Source organism: Camelus bactrianus, chromosome 12, assembly GCF_048773025.1.
Source record: "Camelus bactrianus isolate YW-2024 breed Bactrian camel chromosome 12, ASM4877302v1, whole genome shotgun sequence".
Taxonomy (NCBI): domain Eukaryota; kingdom Metazoa; phylum Chordata; class Mammalia; order Artiodactyla; family Camelidae; genus Camelus; species Camelus bactrianus.
In genome coordinates, this window is record NC_133550.1 from 25375693 (window position 1) to 25394345 (window position 18653).

Sequence of the window (18653 nt, forward strand, 5' to 3'; positions counted from 1 at the left end):
GTGTGTTCTTTGTAGAATGTGAACCCATAGAAGCAATAGCCAGATTTGACTACGTGGGGCGGTCTGCCAGAGAGCTGTCCTTCAAGAAGGGTGCCTCCCTGCTGCTGTACCACCGCGCCTCCGAGGACTGGTGGGAAGGCAGGCACAACGGGGTCGATGGGCTCGTGCCCCACCAGTACATAGTGGTGCAGGACATGTGAGTAGTCCCAGTAACCACCGCCCCCCACCCCCCTGACGCCTGAGTGCTCCCAAGAGAAGGCTCCCGCTGCTGTTCTTAAATTGACCTTGGTCTCATGAGAAAAGAGCAGATGAGATTACAGGGCTAAAACTTCTGAGCTGGGCACACAGTTCTGCTTGCTAATGGGTCTTTGCTAACACTCCTTCAGGACCAGCAGGGTTTCATTTCCCAAACTCTGCCAGCAGGTTTGGAGCAAGGACTATGGAGGGGCGCCTTCTGAAGCTTTCAGGTTCTTAGAAAAACAACCCTGTGCAGAGAATGGCTTTAGGAGCTAGAGTGGCACCGCTCATTCCAGAGCCAGCTCTTCTCTGTGTCTGCCTGCTGTTTCAATTCCAGATTCCCAAGAGAGAGGATTCTGACTCCAAGCCTAAAGAGAATCATCTCCAGGCTTCTTTTTTTTTTTTTTTTAATTTTACTAATGAGAAAGCTCTACTTTCAAAAATATTGAAAGAGATATCTTCCCGTTGGGTCACAATATTAAGTGAAGGAAACAAGTTACAAAATAACATGCTCAGGATAACCTTAATTTTGTGACTAGAGCACTTTACAATGCAGCACCAATTTACAAACAGCTATTCAAGGAAAAGACAAAAATACCACATAAAATGCATACAGTGGCGGAGGAGGGTATAGCTCAGTGGTAGAGTGCATGCGTAGCATGCATGAGGTCCTAGGTTCAATCCCCACCGCCTACATTAAAAATAAAAAATAAATAAAAGAGAAGTATACAGTCACTGAAATGATTCAGCCTAACTTTTTAAATGTTAAAATGTGTGTCTCAGAAGCTAAGAAACATTATGTGTGTGTATCTGCAGACATGGCAGTCATATACATATGAACATATAAATACCTATAGTATGAATACTATACAGAGTGTGCACATCCTTGTAATATAACTACTGTTAGAATTTTAGAAAATATCCCCTTCTGTGTGTTTCTCCTCTGCTTGGGATACGTATCTACAAGTGGTTTTTATTTTGCTTTTTTGTGTATGTGAATTTTCCAACTTACCTGCAATGAAATTCTTTTTACAGTAAAAAGAAAAGTTACCTTAGTAAGAGAAGGACTTACATAGGTACATGCCATCACTTACTCTTTTGTCTCCATTCATCTAGCAGGAGACCCTCACTCTTGATTCTCGTTTTTCAGGGATGATACATTTTCTGACACTCTGAGCCAGAAAGCCGATAGCGAGGCCAGCAGTGGGCCAGTCACTGAAGACAAGTCTTCGTCCAAGGACATGAACTCCCCAACAGACCGCCATCCTGATGGCTATTTAGCCAGGTAGGTGGAGTCTGGCCACCAGGCTCCTGAACCTTCACTTCCCCAGGGCCTCTGAGGAGGTATCCACAGCCTTGCAGTATGAGCCAGTGTGATAACCTCTCCTGTTCTCTCTGTCTAGACAAAGAAAAAGAGGGGAGCCACCCCCTCCAGTGAGGCGTCCTGGCAGGACCAGTGATGGCCATTGCCCCCTCCACCCCCCACATGCTCTTTCCAACTCCGCAATTGACCTGGGGTCCCCAAGCCTGGGCAGTCACCCCCGGGGCCTGCTGCAGAACCGTGGCCTCAACAGTGACAGTCCTGAGAGGCGGCGGCGGCCGGGCCACGGCAGCCTGACCAACATCAGCCGCCACGACTCCCTCAAGAAGATCGACAGCCCTCCTATTAGAAGATCCACATCATCAGGGCAATACACAGGCTTCAATGACCACAAGCCACTGGACCCAGAGACAATCGCTCAGGTAGGCTGCTTTGAACAGGCTGTTGCATGCTAAGAACCAAGGTATGATGGAGGAGGTGTACAGAAGTTACTTTCTAGAGCCAAGGCTTTTGTATAGAATCAACCAAAGAAAATAGAAACTAGCCCATTCTTTAAGGCCGTTTGTTACCGAAGGGGCCCAAGTATATTAGATTCATCGTAATTTAAACAGGGACATGGCAGAAATGTAGGACCTAGGACAATCAAACCCATCATTGTTGAATGGCCAAGAAAATTCTGAAAAAGAAGAAGAAAGAAGAAGGACTGGTCCTTCCAGATCCTAACTGCGTGCTAGAGCCAGTAAAACAGACACGTTGATAGAATAGAATGGAGAGCCCTGAAACAACATTTTTAGTATATGATCAAAGTGACACTTTCAACTTAGGAAATGATGGAATAGTCAATAAAAAATAAAAGAAGTGAGCAATAATGATGAGCTGTTTGAAGAACAGCAGGTCTGGCTCCTCCGTTCCTCCTAAAGGCATGTGTGTCCACTTCCCAACAGTGACTACAGAGAAGGGCTTTGTAGTTTTTTCTAAAGATCAAAATTGTCAAAGTAAAAAGTAAACCAGTATTAATGGATTTTCCCATTGTTCTACCATTTCTTCCCCTCTGGTTCTTTTTGCAGCACAGGCCCTCAGAAAATGTATGTACAACAGAAAAAAAAAACATAACCGAATCACTATGCTATACACCTGAAACTAACACAGTATTGTAAATCAACTATACATCAATTAAAAAAAAGAGAGAGAAAAGGAAATGTGTATGGCTAGTGAAAAATGAGGTGACTAGATTCAGGGTTTGCCATTTGAGTAAGCTGAAGTATCAGCTCTCACTGAAGCTTAAAAACTAAATAGATCAAAAAACAAAGTGAATGAGAAATTAACGAGACCAACAGGGGGAAGTATTAAAGATGGATTATTTTTAATAAAAAGCACTCAAGGAAATCTGCATTGATATGACAGATTTCCAAGCTATTTTCAGTGTCTTAACAAAAAAGAATTTTGGATAGCAAATTAGATTGTGTGATATGTTTTTTTAAAAAATCAAACCAATTTTAAATGTACAACAGATTATCAGCAAAAATCAAAAAGACTTTTGACCTCTTTGGCTTTTTTCTAAAGAGCTTTGCAGGGTCCTTTGAGGCCTATTTAAGACCAGTGATATTTGACTATAACTGAATTTAATGATTTGAGAAATCTATAACATCCCTGCTTATAATGAGCAGGTGGAAAAGTATTTACGTTAGAGTGCGCTGGCGGGGGGATGTCAAAAAAAAATCAGTAATAAGCGCACAGATCAGTAAAGGGTATTCACAGTGTTTTGAAACAGATCTCTAGAACTTTTTCTGCCTGCCAGACTGAAACTCTGTACCCATTTAAGGACAAGTCTCTTTTTCCCCTTTCCCCTAGGCCCTGGCCGCCACCATTCTCCTTTTTGCTTCTATGAATGTGACTGCCTCATCTTAGTGGAATCATGCAGTATTTGTCTTTTTGTGACTGGCTTATTTTATTTAAACGTACTGCCTTCAAGATTCATGCGTGTTGTAGCATGTGGCAGGATTTCTTCCTTAAGGCCTAATCATCACTACATGTATAGAGCACATTTCACTTACCCATTCATCTGTTGATGGTGCACAGTTCGCCTTCTTGAAACAAATATTTTGTAATTCCCCCTTTATTTTCTGAAATAAGTTGATAGATGATGTACCTAATTAAAAAAAAAAAACATAGCAAGCCCTAAATACATTTTTTAGGAGGGGGGTTAATTTTATTTTTTATTGAAGTGTACTTGATTTATAATGTTAGTTTCAGGTGTACAACAAAGCAGTTCAGTTATACATACAGATACATATTCTTTTTCAGATTGATTTCCATTATAGGTTATTATAAGAAATTGAATATAGTTCCCTGTGCTATACGGTAGGTCCTTGTTTATGTATTTTTGTATGTAAAGCCCTAAATATATAGGAAAAATGAAGTATTATTAAAACAAATGTATTTCAGTTAATACTTAACTATACTAGAAGATGAAGTAGTGAGGTGCTTTGACCTATATGCAGACTTACCACAAATGCAGTTAAAAATGAACATTGATGTAAGAGTATTAAGTTAATTAGTCTCAACTTAATTTCCATAATGGTGTTCCCATTAGTGATAGGATTTTTCTAAAATGCTGGACCACCCGTGGTCATACAGTTCTAATCAAAACAGAGTATCACTTATATGATAGTATTAAGTTTTCTAGGAATGAAACTATGAAAAAAATTTTTATGTTTTAATTTAAATATAGTAAGAAAGTTGCATTCTAATAAACAAATGGGGCCTAATTAAACTTACAAGCTTCTGCACAGCAAAGGAAACCATAAGCAAAACAAAACGACGACCTACGGAATGGGAGAAAATAAATATCTGCCAAAGATGAAACTGGCAAAGGCTTGATCTCCATAATATATGAACAGCTTATACTACTTAATAGGAAAAAAACAAACAACCCAATCCAAAAATGGGCAGAAGACCTAAACAAGCAATTCTCCATTGAAGACATACGAATGACCAATAGGCACGTGAAAAAATTCTCAATATCACTAATTATCAGAGAAATGCAAATCAAAACTACAATGAGGTATCACCTCACACCAGTCAGAATGGCCATCATTCAAAAGTCCACAAATGATAAATGTTGGAGAGGGTGTGGAGAAAAGGGAACCCTCCTACACTGTTGGTGGGAATGCAGTTTGGTGCAGCCACTGGGGAAAAACAGTAGGGAGATTCGTCAAAAGACTGAAAATAGACTTACCATATGACCCAGGAATCCCACTCCTGGGCATATATCCAGAAGGAACCCTACTTCAAAAAGACACCAGCACCCCAATGTTCATAGCAGCACTGTTTACAATAACCAAGACATGGAAACAACCTAAATGTCCATTGACAGATGACTGGATAAAGAAGTTGTGGTATATTTATACTATTCAGCTATAAAAATGACAACATAATGCCATTTGCGGCAACATGGATGTCCCTGGAGAATGTCATTCTAAGTGAGGTAAGCCAGAAAGAGAAATACCATATGATACCCACTTATATGTGGAATCTAAAAAAGAAGATGACGACAAATGAACATAAATATAAAACAGAAACAGATTCACAGATGTAGAATCGAAACTTGTGGATGCCAGTGGGGAGGAGGGCAGGAAGGGACAGACTGGGAGTTTGAGATTTGTAGATACTGACAGGTATATATAAAATAGATAAACAAGTTTATACTGTATAGCACAGGGAAATATATACAAGATCTTGTAGTAGCTCACGGTGAAAAAGAATATGAAAATGAATCTGTATATTCATGTATGACTGAAAAATTGTGCTGTACACCAGAAATTGACAGAACATTACAAACTGACTATAACTCAATAAAATTTAAGTAAAAAAAAATTTACATTCTAGACTCAGATTGTTATAAATGTTTGGAGGACATTCAAAAGTTGGACGAGATGTGGGACAATTCACTGCATGCAAATTACCCAGGACACTTACTTGCAAGATATCCAGTATCCCTGGCCCCGGCTCACCAAATGCCAATAATGCTACCAGGTTATTTTGATATTTAAAAATACACACACACACCATGTAACAGAAATGCCCTCAATGGGGCAGTACCACTTGCATTGAGATCCACTGGACAGAAGCATCAGGGGAAGGCTTAAGTGTTCATTACATTTATCACAATGTACATTACATCCCTAGTACTTATTTATCTTATGGTTGAAAGTTGTACCTTTCAACTACCTTCATCCAGCTGCCATTGTCCCCCAACCTCTACCTCTGAGAACCACAAATCTGATCTCTCTCTCAGTTTATTTTTGAAGTATAAATGACCCACAGCACTGTTAACTCCTGTTACACAACATAGTGAGGGGGATTCAATATTTCTGTGCATTTCAAAATGATCACAATAAGTCTAGTTACCAACTGTCATTTCTGGTTATTTTTCAACAGGATATTGAAGAGACGATGAATACTGCTTTGAATGAACTCCGAGAACTGGAGAGACAGAGTACGGCAAAGCATGCCCCCGATGTGGTGCTGGATACCTTAGAGCAAGTGAAAAACTCTCCCACCCCAGCCACTTCCACAGAATCTCTCAGCCCTTTGCACAATGTCGCCCTCAGGAGCTCTGAGCCCCAGATTCGACGTAGCACTAGCTCCTCCAGTGACACAATGAGTACTTTCAAGCCTATGGTGGCGCCCAGAATGGGTGTGCAGCTGAAGCCCCCAGCCCTTCGGCCAAAACCTGCTGTTCTTCCAAAAACAAACCCTACCATAGGACCTGCCCCACCGTCCCAGGGGCCAACAGACAAGTCTTGCACAATGTAAAAACCAACTGAGCGAGGTCATACAGGGAGGTGATTGAAAAAAGAACATGGATTGGTGACAAAAGTCAGCGATCCATAACTTTCCTTAGTCGTGTGCTTATAACTGGAGATCTTTTGGCTTTTCTATGTTCTTGAATGTAATGTCTGAGACTAGCTAAATTAACACGGGCATTTGTATTTTGTAATTTCCTTTTTTTTAAATAACTGGACATATCTTATGTCATTTTAAAGACAATAGAAACACTTAAGACTTACTTGAAAATCCAATGCTGCACCATTTGTAATGAAGGCAACACCGTCCTGCCCTGCACACTGCACAGCTGCTTCAGGCTTAGTGTAGCCCGGGTGAGTCAAAAACATCTCGATCCGAAGGCATGAGAACCTGAGTTCTGGGCCTTGGAGTGTAACCAGTGTTGGTCTGTGCACTTGAGGTGATGCTGAAAGGTGACAGTGGCACTGTTCGGCGACTGACAGCACCTCTGATTCTACCCAGTAGGGCAAGGGCTGGCTCTTGCTAAAGACTTGCTGTTGTCATGGTAATATCCCCAGGGGGACTGTCAGCTCACCACCTAAATGAGTAGGATGACTGCCTCTTTCATAAGTCTTTTGCCTGGGTCCGGGTTAAAGTCTCAGCGGAAGGGGGTGGACTCTGCAGGTACTGCTTGAACGGAACCTGGGAAAGGAGAGGGAGACAGCCCTTCAGAGCTACTGCTGTGACTCTTTCCACGAGCCTGATCAGGCCCTCAAGGATTTCCAAGTCCATCCCCTGCATTCACGGAGGACTAGAACAGTCGAATTTTAAAGACTTTCTGGTTACACGACTCCATAAACTCCTTCAGAGATCTGTTGTTGCCTAGAAAACACTTCTAGCTCCCCTGAAGCCCTGTGTCCTCCTCGGTGGAAGGGGAGAAAGCACGCCGCGCACAAGTCCTTGGTCTGCCCAGCCTTCTCTTTCCCGACTCAGTGACCTGGCTTCCTTTAAACATGCTACAGAGGCTGATGATCCTAAATTGAATCCCCCCCCCCAACTTGTCTCTTTGAGCCAACCTAGAACTGGCCCTGGTACTGGAGTTAAGAGCCATACCGGCCAAGGTGGGAGGATTACCTATGGTTCCAGGATGATTTCCTCCCAATTTTGCACCCTGGAACCATGGCTTTCTTGTTTGTCCCATGTGGTCTCTACATAACTCACACAGTCAGCTCAACTCCATGACGGGACCCTCTCTCTGACATCCTAACCCATAGATGATTTTTCTTTAGTCCTTATTTATGCTGTATTTTCCCTCTATCTTAAAAAGGGTTGCTTTGAATTCAGTTATTTTTTACTACAGTACAAATCACCACTCTCCTACCAGGAGCAGCTTATATCATCTGTAAACGTATGAGCATTTCATCTACTCTGTCATTGAACTTACTGATGAAAAGTACCCCCCTGCCCGAAAAATGGGTGGCCAGAACTAACCCCTCTGGACCACTTTGATTTCTTTCTAGGTTTGGGTTCAAACTAGCAGCCAATTGCATGCCCACCTAAGAGTTACAATAGGGACTTTGACTCATCAGCCCACTGGGGAAGGCCTCAGTGAGGGAAAAATGAAGATCTGTACTAAAGTCAAGATCGTTACTCGGATCTCTACCTCAGTTTGCCAGTCTAATCATTCTAATGCAGAAAGAGATCACATTAATGAGATATTGTTACCTTTCAAAGTCAAACCGTTGGTTGCTTGCCTGCAGCCTAATTTCACAAATGGATTAAGTAGTGAAAAACAATTTTTCAGGTATTTCCAGGAATTGTAAACCTCTGAATTTTCACAACCATCTTTTTTGCCCATTTTGAAAAAGAGGCCCAGTTCAGCATCTTGTACCATCCCCCACCGTGTCTTGAGCTTTAGTGGTCCTTTGGCACCTTTGGACACCATGAAACCCAGCCAGGACTGAGCTCTGAGTAGCATGAACCTTTTTAAACAATCTTCCCAATTTTCTAGGAAATTTAAACTTTCCTAAATAATCTCCCAGTTCTTTCTGGATTCAACTTTGGTCACTAATTCTCTGTTATTAGATGAGGAAAGACAGAGAAAAAGGTGGAAGTAATTGGGGAGAGAAAACTTTGTATCTTTTAGAAATTAAAGAGGATTTTTCCCCCCGTAATGGAGGGACTGGGGATTGCACCCAGGACCTCATGCATGCTAAGCATGTGCTCTACCACTAAGCTATACCCACACTCCTATAATAAAAAGGATTCTTAAAGACCACCTCCTTAGATGATGGAAAAGTAAGATGGTAACCGAGGGCATCAAAAGGGCAGACGTGTTTTGGATTTTTTAAGTTTTGAAGGGTTCTTTTACGAGCTTTAACTCCAGCTTTTCAGATCTTACTCCCACAAGCTCATTTCCTCAGACTTCTCCCTGGTAATCCTCCCCAGTGTCTCCTCTCTTTGGTGTTCACACCTGTGATGGAATGAGGTATGCCTTTCCACCTACCAAATCAGGACTCTGCTGCCTTAGATGGCAGAGAACACGCCACTCTAGACCTCAGAGCCTCAGAGGCCGTGCCTTCTTCCAGGAAACAGCTCCTAACACTCTCCCATCACTCGCTTACTTTACCTGTCTGTTTTTTCTCTCTCTAATTCTGTTGTCACCCTCAGGCTCCCCCCCGCCCCGCTTTCCCAGGGAAGGATGTGACCTCAGAGTGAATAAGGATTCAATAAGGACTCACTTACCCTTACTTTGTTTAGTCAAAGTCCTCAGATTCCAGGGATGAGACAAGGTGGCCACTTCACAAAGAATCCAAATAACACTCAGTAAGTTCCATAAAAGTTTCAGCAGCGGAGAGGGTTCACCTGTTCATGGCCCTCTTTATAGCCACAGGTGTCGCACACAGTGGGGAGGTGGGAAGGCACAAAGAATGGGGAGAGAAGAAAGAAAAGTCAGTCCCTGAGATGTTATGCCTCAGTCTCAAGGGTCTCATCGGTCCTCATGTGCAGTTTGGGAAGAGGGTCATTTTGATGATGGGTAAATGATGGTTCTACAAAGATGACCTGACTCCATTTACACAAGAATATGTATTCCCAGCTGAAATTACTGAATGTTTATGTCCCATCCATAGAACTCACTGAAGGAGATTTACCAAACTGGCCTTTGGGTTTTGGGGAGGGGATGTTTGGAGTGGATTGTCAAGATAGAGTGAACGGTTCTTAAACACGTTTTCCGATGAGTGTTCTGTAAATGATTTCAATCTGTTGAATGGCCCTTTGTAACACTCCATGTTCAAGTTCGGCATAAATGCAGTAGAGTTCAACAGTTTCACACGTTTTCGCACAATGTGATCTGACTTGGGTGTCCCTTGAGCAATCCATAGAATAACGTACAGCAGAGTGACACTTAAGCTACTGCAGTGAGCATGAACAATTACCAACGGATGTAGAGCGCCAAGGGTCAGATTGAGTTTTCTGTCTTTGTACTTTTGCCATCCCCAAAATGGATTTCTAATTATTTAAGAAAAAGAAAAAAAAGAGGGGATGTAGTGGTCTCCTTAACATTTGGGAATGAAGCATCACCTCTGGAGTCTACCAACAGAAGAAATTTTAATTTGGTAATTACGGCCTCTTAAGTCCAAAGTCAAAGAGCCTATGGGTCTGTTGAGGGGTTTGGAAGACTTTAGATTTGGGATGACATTTATTCCCAACCACGGTAGCAAGAGGCCACGAATGCAGGAAATGCTCTTGGGACTGAGTCTTAACTATGAGTTACCCACCACAGAGGCCCTGAGCGTGGGCAGCTGAGCAGTGAAATCTCTTCCTACGAGTAGAGTAGAGCTCCCTGCTCCAGACTAGCCCCTGAGCTAAAACCCAAACTCCAGCTGGGCTGGGGTGTCTGGCGTGGACCAGGGTGACTGGCACAGCTTTGTCAAATCAGTAAAGCAAACTGGAAATTGAGCTTTCACTTGCCCACCCTAGTGTACTTTCTTTAAAAAAAAAAAAATCTACCTGGTATAATCAAAATGGGTACCTGTATCTTTAAATTATGTAGGGAGTTTTTGTATGTTTAAATAATTGTACTGGGTTCTATGATGCTTATCTTAGAAACTGTTTAGTAAAAGAAAATATATAAGCCGTGCATTTGTGAATGCCCCCCTTAGAGCATTCATCCAAGTTCAGTGTGTAGTGTGATGGTTATTATAGATGTTTAAAGTATAGTAAGTGGCTGTGTAACAAGGAGAGACTGCTATTTACCTACAGACTGAAGGGTAACTCCTGCCGGCGTAATTATATCAGTATTGTCCTTTCCTGTCGGTTTGATCAGTTGCAGTACTGGTGGCTTCCTGCTTGTGACTGTTGCCTAATCGTGTCAATGTACATCTGTAGTATGTACATGTGAAAGTGCCTTTCTATTTTAGAGGAGTTGTAGCCTTGCTCTTTACTGTTGCCCCGCCCACCTCCTCCCCTCCACCCCCTCCTCCCCTCCACCCCCCACCCCTCCCGATTCCAGCGCCCACTTGAGTGTTTCGAAACTACCCCCACTCTCTCCCAGCTATTTCGCCATCCCCACCTTTCTGTGCCTCGGTGCTCAGTATCGCCCTGTCTTGCGTCCCAGTCGGTCATCAGGCGTCTCGTTTTCCTCGTAGCCGTGGCTGTGCCTTTCCCTCCTCCGGTCCCACCCCTCCCCGCCCCTCCCGCCGCCACCCCAGCTCACGTGCTGCTGCCGGCCATCGCGTTCGCCTCCGCTCTGTACTGCCTCTTACCGTGACAGCCCCTCGTCTCTGAGGTGAGAGAAAAGGGGGATGCTTTTCTAGTTCTGGAAGGGAAAAAAAATGTTTTGTTAATCTGTTGTGACAATGCACTTTTCTGTATAGTACTGTACATTTTGGCATGTACCATTCCAGGCTTCAGTATCCAGTCAGGTCTGTTCTTCTCGGTGTATCTTTATAATAAATGAGATAGTTCTGGCTGCCTTTGTCTGCTTCCCATTTGGTCTGATTCTCTGCTGTGTTTTCATTCGTTTCCTTTCTTTTCCTAATTACTGTTCTCCCCCCCCAGAGAGCTGAGCTGCAGTTAAATCGTGTGAAACTACCGTTCTTTAAAACATGTTTTTATCTCACTTTCGTTTTTGTGAAGTGGAAAATGAGGCCTCATGCACAGGGCCTTGTTCACGAAGCCAGAGTTTCTCAGAGGCATAGTTTAAAGATCCTTCTGTAATGAGAGGGAAGGGGTTGGGAGAGTCTTTTTTTCTTTTTTTTTAACTGAAGTACAATCAGTTACAGTGTGTCAATTTCTGGTGTTCAGCATAATGTCCCTGTCATGCATATACATATGTGTATTTGTTTTCATACTCTTTTTCATTAAAGGTTATTACAAGATATTGAATATAGTTCCCTGTGCTGTACAGAAGAAATTTGTTTTTTTTTTTTTAATCTATTTTTATATATAGTGGCTAACATTTGCAAATCTCAAAACAGGATTGGGAGAGTCTTAAAGAAGAGGCTGAGAGCACAGCTCTCCTAAATACTCACCAGGCTGCATTCTTTCCCTTGAGAAGGAGTCCTTGGCATTGTAAACCTTGTCACACTGATTTTTAGGTTTCATTTGAATAAACTGAAATGTAGTCCTTAGGTCTAAACTATGTTTAGAATTCCCCCATGTATGGAAATTTTTTTCTTCAAACTTAAAAAAGAAGCTAACTCTTAAGGACTAAATACATAAAATAGTTCTATAAAACTGCACCAGCAGTGTGCAGATTATATCAGCAGTGTACCAGACTGAATACTGATGCGATGTTAAAAAAAAAAAAAAAAAAGACATAAATTGAGGAGAAGAACTTGAAGTGTAAAGCACAGAAAAGTACACAGATCATCCATGTAAGGGCTTTCACACAGTAACACACTCATGAATCCCCTTCCCCAGATCAAGAAATACCACATTATTAGCCTCCCGCAAGCTCGGCTTGTGCCTCTCGAAAGTTCACCAACATCCTCATGAATGACACCAGTGTGGTTTTGCCTGTCATTGTAACTTTCTATAAATGGACTCACGGTATGTAGATCTTGTGTCTGGCATGTTTTCTTGAAATTTGTTTGGAAGAGTCTCTGTTGCTAAATATAACGGCAGTTTCCTCCATTTTCAGGGCTGTTTAGAATTCTATATGAATATGCTTGGTGTTATATTTTAGTATTCCCCAGTTGAACTGTGGGTATTTGTATGCATGGCTGTACAGAATTCTGTATGAATGTGCTTAGTTATATTTTAGTATTTCCTGATTAAACTTTGGGTATTGTATGCAAAAATCTTTAAATAGGGATGAATTAATGAAAGAAAGAAAAGACCCACCTATTAAAGGAAATGTTTTCGCTAAACATGATGGAATGACTCTGAACTAAGCCACTGACTGGAAGGCCTATCTGAAAGCAGACAGGTATCATTTTAGGACCAGAGAGTTGGATTTAGAGGCTGCCCCACCAGGAACCAATGCCTAGATCAGACTGTAAGATTGTTCCAGGAAAGCCCCCATAGTCCTGCATCTCCCTCCCCATTGCCCTCAAATCCACCAGCCTCAGCCTGCCACAACCCTCTCCGCATGTGCCTGTATCCCTCACTCCTGAATTGGAGTCCCATGTGAGTTTGGTTGTCAGGTCCTACCGCTCACATGCCAGCGCTCTGTAAGAGTATTAGGAAGGCAGGGAAAGGCAGTTTTCTGCCTTCTACCTTGAGTAGTTGGGACTCAAGCAGAAAATTCTCCCAACTTGATCAAAAGTGCCCAAAAGGTCCTGGAAGACCTTACGGCAAAATCCATTCCATGGGTCACGTATCCCCTTTTAGATTTTAGAAAATATGGTTAAGATTCCTTTGGGAAACACTCACGGTGAGGTTCACCATTCTGTAGTAGCCTTTTACCTACAGAGAAGAGCGAAAACATGCCTCCTACAGTGAAAAACGGTGATTCCATCAAGGTTTGTCCTTAGCAAGAGTGGCTGGAGAGCTGGGACTGGGTTGGATATCAAAACTCTGTGTGTGTTTAAGGGAGAGAGAGACTGGTCCTCCTGGAGCCCTAAGACAACATTGCTTATTCACCATTAACATCTTGAAAGTTAAGGCATGATGCAGGTGGTGTCCAGCTCTGGGATATTTGCAATCCAATTCGACAACTAGTGGGTACACTCTTCATACCCATTAGCTCCCTATCACATGTATTCCTGGGGGCAACTGGCTTTCTTTTAGCTGCTTGGGTGTGCTGCTGAGGGGAGGACTGTTGACAAATTACCCTCTCAGTGATGATTCATTGTACTGATCTCTTGTCTCTGACATATCCAGGGAATCTCTTGTGTAAAAATGGTGCCCCTCTAAATGAAAGTGAACGATCATCTCTGTAAGCTAGGGGAGAGGGAAGTGTCATTAATAGTCTGGTGGCACACTCAAAATTATACAATGATGTGATATTAACTAATTTGAAAATGAGATTTGGGGTGCTAAGCCCTTGATGGATGGACTGCATGAAAGAAAAAGAAAGAAAGAGAGAGAGAGAGAGAGAGAAAGAAAGAAATAGAAAGGAAGGAAGAAGGAAAGAAAGGAAAGAAAAGAAAGAAAAGAAAGGCAACATGGCCAGGACTTGTAATAGAAGGTATGGTCTGAACCAAAGACGATGGTTGCATTAGTAACAGAATATTAGCAGATGCATTAGGAGAACAGGGAACATTTTTAAATAAGACAGAATGTATTATCTGATCCTAATTCAAACTCAGTTACTGGACTTCTACAAATCACCAACCCATGCCTCAGTCTCCCAGACAGAAATAATCCACAGTGGCATTTCAGTATATTGTCTTCTAATCCTTACACTATGCTTATTTTTACCAGATTTGAATTTATATTCTGCATATAATTGTGTGTCCTTGTCAGGTTTTCTCTCTCATATCAGTTCACATTACAAGCCTCAGTAAATATGGTTTTTTAATGGCTGCATAATATTCTAGCATATGAACATACCATAATTTATGGAATCATTTTCATATCATTGAGTGAGCCTGTTTACAAGTATTTTCAATTGAATGTTCTGTTGCAGTGAGCAGTTCTGTACATAATCAGTCTGCATTTTGGATCATTGATTTAGCATTGACTCCAAAAAGGGAAATAACTGGGTCAAGGGGTATAAGCATCTCTAAGTTTCATGATAAATGTTGCCAGTCTGTTTTCCAGAAAGATTGTACAAATGTACACTGCTGCCAGCAAAGTGTAAGAGTAGAAGACAAGCTTAAAATACTGTTTGTTTCTTTGCCAATGTAATAGGTAAATGACAGTTTCAATCTAAATTCTCTGCAGCCTTTGTTAAAATGCACATCCTCATTTCCAGAGTGGAAATCCATTTTACTCACCTCTTTGTCCTAAATCTCTGATGTCTCCTTCCCTATCATTTCAGCTGAACATCAGCAAACAAAGGTTTTCCTTAGGCACCTTAAACTCAAGACCTAGAACCTAAGTCCACTTTCTTATATCCCGAAAGATACTCTGTCCTGCAACATCCAGTCAGTTTTACTGATTTTTATTGCTTTCACCTAGCTCTGCGCTTTTTCCTTTTTGCTTCAACTATTGCAGTATCTTCCCATGTCGTTTTCCTGGGTCCGTTGCCTCCCCTTTGCAACAGTTACCTACACTCATGCTAATCATCTTTCTGTAGAGAAAGAAAAACTAGCAAGTAAACAAACCTAGCAAAGTCACAAGGAAGCGTAGTAAGAAAACTTACTGTCTACCAGACATTGTTTTAGACGAGTTACATGATAGCTGGCCAGACCCCATTCTACAAACATTAATTAATTTAATCCTTACAAGAAAGCCAAGAGAGCAGTACAACTATTCTCCTTACAAATGAGAAAAGTAAGCCACAAGGAGTTAAGAACTTGTGGTCACAGAGCTAGCCAGTGGTAGAGCCAGGATTTGATTCCAAGCCACCTGGTCCCAGACACTCTGCTTGTAATCACGGCCGCATCCCGACCCCTGTAAGATGCTCATGCCATTCCCCTGCTCCAAAGCTACACGTGACTCCCCATCACAGCCCTGGAACTATGTCTAATTCACCTTTGCATCTTCAAACCTAATACATCGTTAACTAAATAGCAAAACTGAAATGACTTCAACATCTACCACCTTTGCCCTCTGCCATTTCAGCCTTGCTGCCCACCCCTCCCTCTCGAGAACCTTTATGCTCAGCCATATCAGGTCACCTTTCCCTGAACGGGCAGGGCTACATGCTTCCTCAGCATACATCAGGCCATTTCCTCAGCCCAGTGTGTCCCCTACCTCATTCTGATATTTGCCTGATGCAATCATTTATTCTTAAAAACCCAAATGAAATGTTACATCCTCCATGAAGCACTCCCCAGATCTCTCTACGCTTCCATTGCACTTTATCGTCAAATCCCATCAGGCTCTCTTCTGTACACATCACTATGAACAAGACACACAGGCTTCCTGGTCTCGTGAAGTATATAGTTCTTAGATAACAAGCACTGAACAGGCCAACAGCAATTTCAACGAATGATTTCAGGTGCTAGAGAGGGTAAAAGTGAAACAGAACGGGGTGCTATGCTTTAGAGTGTCTGGGAAGGGGACTTTAGATGGGACAGCTGGTGTGTCAGCTCTGAGGTGGCGGAATGTGAGCTAAGATCTAAGTGATGAGAAAGAACCAGCCATGGGAAAAGAGAAAGACTAGCCAGGCAGAAGGGACCGCACAGGCAACCGCCCTGGGAGAAGGCCATGCAGAGTTGTCAGGGAGTCAGAGAAAGTCATCAGGACTGGAGCCCTGTAAGCAAGAAGAACTGAAGATGGAGATGAAGGCTAGAGAGTGGACAGAGACCAGACTTGGGAGGACCTTGGAGAGCAAAGTAAGGTACTTAGATGTCACTCTAAGTACAGGTTAAGCCACGGGAAGGTTCTAAGCAGGAATGTGACATCAGTGTTTTAAAAGATTGCTCTACAAAACCACAGTGAGACATCACGTCATATCTGTCAGGATGGCTATTGTCCAAAAAAAAGGAGGGGGTGGGGAGGAAGGAAGGAAGAAGGAGGGAAGAAAACAAGTGTTGGTGAGGATATGGAGAAACTGGAATCTTTGTGCACTGTTGGTGGGAATGTAAAATGGTGCAGCTGCTAATGGAAAACACTATGGAGTTTCCTTTAAAAAATTACATATAGAATTACTGTATCACCCAGCACTCCTACTTCTGGGTATATATCCAAGAGAATTGGTAACAGAATCTTGAAGAGATATTTGTGCACTCATGTTCATTGCTGCATTATTCACAATAGCTAAGATGTAGAAGCAACCTAAATGTCAATCAATATTTAAACGGATAAAGAAAATGAGCTGCAAGACCCAAGAAAACCACAATCCCACCGCCTACAGACCCAGCCCAACCACACAGGCCAGCTGGGCCCCGGCCCTGCCCACTGGCAGGCCAACACAAGTTTCAGGACACCCCAGACCCCATACTTAACTGTGTCCGGAATCAGCCCCCTTTGCAAGTGATCTGACACCAGCTCTGGGATCCCTGGGACCTGCAGCCGGACTCCAGGACACAGCTCTGCCTGCCAGTAGTCCAGCACTAACCCTAGGACCTGGCTTCACCTACCAGTAAGCAGGGTAGGGGGAAGAGTACAGCCCCAGAGTCTTCTAGGCCCTGACTCCATGCACCAGTGAGCCGACGCTAGCCCCAGGGCCCCCAAGGTTCTGCAGTCAGCTGCCATGTGACCAGGCCCCGCTAACCAACAGACAGCAGCATCCGCCCAAGGCAGAGCCTGGCAACCGGCCGGGCCAGGGGCCAACCAAGTCTACCAGACCAGCCGCACAGTCAGCCCACCGCAACAGAAGGACCCTCGCAGCCCTCTTAGGGGGAGTCCCTGGAACATACAGCTTGGGTAACAAGAGGGGAGTGCCCTGTCAGGATGCACAGGACTTCTGCAGAGGGCCACTTCTCCAAAGTCGAGAAGCGTGATTAACCTAACACATACCTAACAATACGAACAGCAACACGGGCCCAGTGAGGCAGCAGAGGAACATGTTCAGACAAAGGAACAGGATAAAACCCCAGAAGAAGGACTAAGTGAAGATAGGCCATCCACCCAAGAAAAGAGTTTAGAGTAACGACCATAAAGAGGATGAAACACCTTGGGAAAAGATGAATGCACAGAGTGAGAAGTCAGAAGTTTTTAACAAAGAGTTAGAAAATATAAAGAACAATCAAACAGAGATGAAGAACACAGTAACGGAAATGAAAAATACACTAGCAAGATTCGGCAGGAGAGGGAATGATATGGAGGAGTGACCCGGTGAGCTGTAAGACAGAGTAGTGGAGATCACTGCTGCAGAACAGAAAAAAGAATGAGAAGAAATGAGGACAGTTGACGAGGCCTCTGGGACAACATCGAGAGCACTGATATTCACATTAGAGGGGTCCCAGAAGGAGAAGAGAGAAAGGGACTGAGAACGTGTTTGAAAACATAATAGCTGAAAACGTACCCACCCTGGGAAAGGAAAATCACCCAAGTCCAGGAAGCACAGAGAGCCCCATACAAGATGAGCCCAAAGAGGAACACACAAAGACACATGTTAATTAAATGACAAAAATTAATGAGAAAGAGAGAATATTAAAAGCAGCAAGGGAAAAGCAGCAAGTAACATACAAAGGAATTCCCGTAAAGCTATCAGCTGATTTTTCAGCAGAAACTGCAGGTCAGAAGAGAGGGGCACGATGCATTTAAAGTGATGCAAGGGAGGGACCTACAACCAAGAACACTCTACCCAGCAAGGCTCCTGTTCAGATTTGACAGAGAGATCAAACCTTTACAGAGAAACAAAAGCTAAGTGAATTCAACACCACCAAACCAGCTGTACAACAAGGGCTAAAGGAACTTTCCTACGTGGAAAAGAAAAGGCCACAACTAGAAACTTTTTAAAATTATGAAACGGAAAAGCTCACTAGTAAAGGCAAACATACAATCAAGGTAGGTAATCATCCACAAAGCTAGGAGGGAGGTTAAAAGATAAAAACAGTAAAATCCTCTATATTTACAATAAGCAGTTAAGGGATACGCACGCGCACGCGCACGCACACGATAGAAAAGAAGAGAGCCAAGAACCATGCCCAGGAGAGCTCCAGCTTCCAGAGCTCTGGTAAAATGAGGACATAGCCGAGGAGACTGAGAAGGAGCAGCCAGGGAGGAGGAGGAGGAGGACTAGGAGAGTGTAGTGCTGTCAGTGCCAGGGGAAGGAATGAGTGGCATTTGTAGTGTGTCTTTA

General features: G+C 42.9%; 2 protein-coding genes across 3 annotated transcripts in view; one reads left to right on the top strand and one right to left on the bottom strand.

Annotated features, from left to right (window-relative positions):
- The window catches only part of SRGAP1 (SLIT-ROBO Rho GTPase activating protein 1), a 249611-nt gene extending 237849 nt beyond the window's left edge, over positions 1–11762 (top strand). For both annotated transcript variants that reach the window (XM_074375061.1, XM_074375062.1), the window contains exons 19-22: positions 16–196; positions 1388–1522; positions 1641–1980; positions 5999–11762. In XM_074375061.1, the coding sequence (XP_074231162.1) occupies positions 16–196; positions 1388–1522; positions 1641–1980; positions 5999–6376 (1034 nt within the window). In that variant the 3' untranslated portion in view covers positions 6377–11762. The remainder of the gene's footprint in view (positions 1–15; positions 197–1387; positions 1523–1640; positions 1981–5998) is intronic.
- Positions 11073–18653, bottom strand: part of KICS2 (KICSTOR subunit 2) — a 47807-nt gene continuing 40226 nt past the window's right edge. The window contains exon 4 of the transcript XR_012510640.1: positions 11073–11165. The gene's annotated coding sequence lies outside the window, so the exon portion shown is untranslated. The remainder of the gene's footprint in view (positions 11166–18653) is intronic.